Source organism: Synchytrium microbalum (genome assembly GCF_006535985.1).
Source record: "Synchytrium microbalum strain JEL517 chromosome Unknown SmJEL517_scf0067, whole genome shotgun sequence".
NCBI classification, from domain to species: Eukaryota; Fungi; Chytridiomycota; class Chytridiomycetes; order Synchytriales; family Synchytriaceae; genus Synchytrium; species Synchytrium microbalum.
The window spans coordinates 37,213-40,603 of NW_022158416.1; the positions used below are offsets into that span (position 1 = coordinate 37,213).

Consider the following 3,391-nt stretch of genomic DNA (forward strand, 5'->3'; position numbering starts at 1 on the left):
AGTCATTTCAAGACCTCTGTAGTCTGGGTTTGTTTTTGAAAGTTCAACCAAATTGACCATTTCACACATAAAGAGTATTGCGAAAATGTTTCCAAGGTTTAACGAGAATTTTCATACAGAGTATGAAAGAAAATGTCCCAAAAGGTTCGTCATTTCACAGAACAGTGTCTTGTGAAATACAAGTTTTTAAACCATAAGTATCGAATACAGACAATGTACTACTGAAAGCCAAGTTCAAAAGACCTGCGATCATTGCAAGAAGTGTGTAACTTCCAACACCATTAACAAATGCAAAGTCAATGTAGTATTTCACACAGGCATTGTCAAAGGTTTTACCTGCTCAAACTTGTCACAGAAATCTTGCTTTGTACGTAACGTGAGACTTCGAGTATTTCACATAAGTTAAAAATCTAGTGAGGCGACATATAAAAATATGGATAAAAATATCTCCTCATTTTATATGTTGGCAAGAACGGTTGTTTATTTTACTTACATCGTATTGGAGCAGATTTCTGATCAAACAGGGTTACAGACGGACCTTTTATTGTAGACCCATTGACATTTTTGTCAAGGGTATTTCCAACATTTTGCAATACATCACCTTAAAAATTGTTGAACTGTAAATCTTGGAAAGAATGTAACCCAAAGTAGAAGGAGTTGAAGACCACGTTCGGAATCGGTTTTGTACCCCAGTACGTCTTGTATATTTTGGTAGTAGTGAAAAATGCCGGAAACATTTTTGTCACCGACTGAAGGCTAAGAGTATTGAATGCAAAGCGTTTAAATTTGTAACATTCAGTCTCATATCATAAAATTCACGTCAAATTCGTCGTCTTGCGCGTTCAATTTGAAACTGGAAGGCCGAGTGCCTATTACGCCTCCCAGCTCTCAATGGCAAGTTGATCGTCACAGTTACCCTGCGAGGCCGAGGGTGGCGAAAAGAATACCCGAAACTGCAACGTAAAATCGTTTGTTCTCGAGGCTCGCAAAATTCGTAAACCATTTGTACAATTTCAATCGGTAACAAACATCTTGTTTGATCCATTTGTTTGTACTATGCAAAAGTAGAAAGGTTATCCAGTGCTTACTAGATCACGAATGTGCAGTCTTGAACAGGTTTCAGATCAGTTTGGTCCAAACGGGGTGATTCTGTATGTCACTTTGAAAGTTCACCAACAGTGTGAATCAAATTAGTTTGAGTCGCAATTTGGCTTGAAAAAAGGTGTGTGACATCTGGTACATTGAAAGTAGCCAAATTTCAATATAAGGGCCTTCTTTGGTTGCATTGTAGTGGCTTGCGGTAAAGTGTGTTGCTTGACACCCAAGACACTAGAAGTACCAACTTTGACCTTTTTGCTTACATCCCATCCTAGCGACGTCAGTTCGTCCTTCACATAGCTTGAACCAGGATAACTACCTCCAACGTTCTGTGCATGCCACTCTTGGAACTGTTGGTAGATCGATGATAGCGCGATGTTATCACCTTTGTTTGCATCCTCAATTCTATCGTTTACAAACTGTAAAACAATGGTTGAGCTTTCCTTGTATTCTGCCGTCTTTTGAAGAACCTTGGCAGTTGGAACAAGACCCTCTACTTGATATTTCTTGTAAAAAGTAATGAGTATTTTCATGAATGCCTGACGCCACTGAATCGTCTTGATGTCATCTTTCAGAGATTTATTGATTGGTCGTTCATGGGGATGGACTGGTAGATCGACAAATTTGGTAGGAAATTCAATGATACGACTTCGGATCCATACTGCCTCGTCGTTAGAGTCCATAACAGGAATCTTGTTGCACAACACAATCAGTTTGTATTTAGGATTGTATCGTACGATAGTGTTGCTATTCAACGGGCGACATACTACTTCGTCATTGCCCGTAATCCACTTCATGAATGCCGAGTTGATCGCACGTCCCCTTTCAGGTTCAGATGCAATAACAGCTCTACATCCTTTGAGAGCAACCATGTCTGCTTGTGGCGCTGAGCTGGTGGGCTTCTCTCCTGTAAGCATGGTGCTAGAGACAGTTGCGTAGTATTCTCCCAGAGTCAGTTTGATCAAGTCAGACAAGAGTGATTTACCATTCCTCGTGGTGCCCGCAAAGACGGTAAAAATCTCTTCGCGATTAGAACCGTGAATTAAAAGAGAGAGAAATATCAAGAGATGGTGACGTTCGTCTACGTTTGGTTGAATGTCTTGCAGGAGACTGTAAACTTTCTCTTCAAACTCTGCAGAATCTTCCACCATGTAACAGTATCCCACACTCTTTGAAACAAAGTCATCAGGCCGACCTGAGCGAAAAGTGTGTGTCTTGAAATCGTATACGCCATTGTCAAATCCCAAAAGATCATTTGATTCATCTAGCTTGCTCTCAAAGTCGGGGTTGGAATTATAGAAAATTCCACTACTGTGTTTTGTGTAGTGTGGAATATCCTTGTTGCCAACTTTCTTGATTGTAGAGGTAATTTGCTTGAGTTGCTTTTCTTTTAATTCGCTTTCGGGGATGTGATCTTGATAAAACCGTTTCATGATCTGTAGTTTGCTGACCACCAACTCGGGAAAGTAAATGTCAATGCCCTGGAGACATCTCCTCCATCGGTGATCTCTAAATTCAAACCAACCTTTAGAAGGGACATGGTTGAAACGAGACTTTGCGACGTGAGCAATTCCGCCGTCGACAGCACGATAGACAAGACCATTCAAGTCAGGATCGTCTGGGAATACAGGATACACTTCGTCAAAGTTGGAATCGAGGTCAGCATTGTCTCCAGCAAAGTGGTGTGTGTCAGTGTTGTTTACAACACGATTGTCAATATAGACAGACCCGTAAATGACAAGAATTTGTGACTGAGAAAGGACTATGGATGGATTGGGAAAACTAATACCAGGCTTCTTAGTGCAGCCTATAGAGCCCTGTACGATATTGGCCATTTTGGACATTTGGAAATAGGTACACTCTGGGCTATGTTCTGCTTGACAGATGGGGCACGGAATTCCGGATAGGAATGTTTGATGAACATTGGGAGAAATCTCTTGTAAGGGCCCTAGATTTGGCTGGTTTGGCAAATGTGGCGCAATCAGGTGATTGATTACTTGTAGTCTATCATCTGTTGACGAGGATACTTTTGCAATTACCTACTACATAGAGTACTACTTCAGAGAAAGTTCCTTGCTAGATACTACACACGACAAAACGTCTTTTGTGTATTTGATCAAGTAAATTCGATCATTTGCAATGAGCGATCGGTAGGTACAATCCAAATTCGTTTGTGAGTAAACTTATGTTTTACTTCAAAAAACATATTTGGACACGATTAAACAAAAGTGGCGATCAAGTAGACAATATTCAGCGAGTATCAAATCGACGCTCCGTTCAGTCATCGATAAGG

General features: G+C 40.6%; 1 protein-coding gene across 1 annotated transcript; it reads right to left on the reverse strand.

Annotated features, from left to right (window-relative positions):
• Window positions 1-1,013: 1,013 nt before the first annotated feature.
• SmJEL517_g05945 (uncharacterized protein) lies at window positions 1,014-2,933 on the reverse strand (the record flags this gene model as incomplete). Its single annotated transcript, XM_031171871.1, has 2 exons — window positions 1,014-1,054; window positions 1,241-2,933. 2 exons carry the CDS (start codon window positions 2,931-2,933, stop codon window positions 1,014-1,016), a joined length of 1,734 nt encoding a protein of 577 aa, XP_031022153.1.
• Window positions 2,934-3,391: the final 458 nt, after the last annotated feature.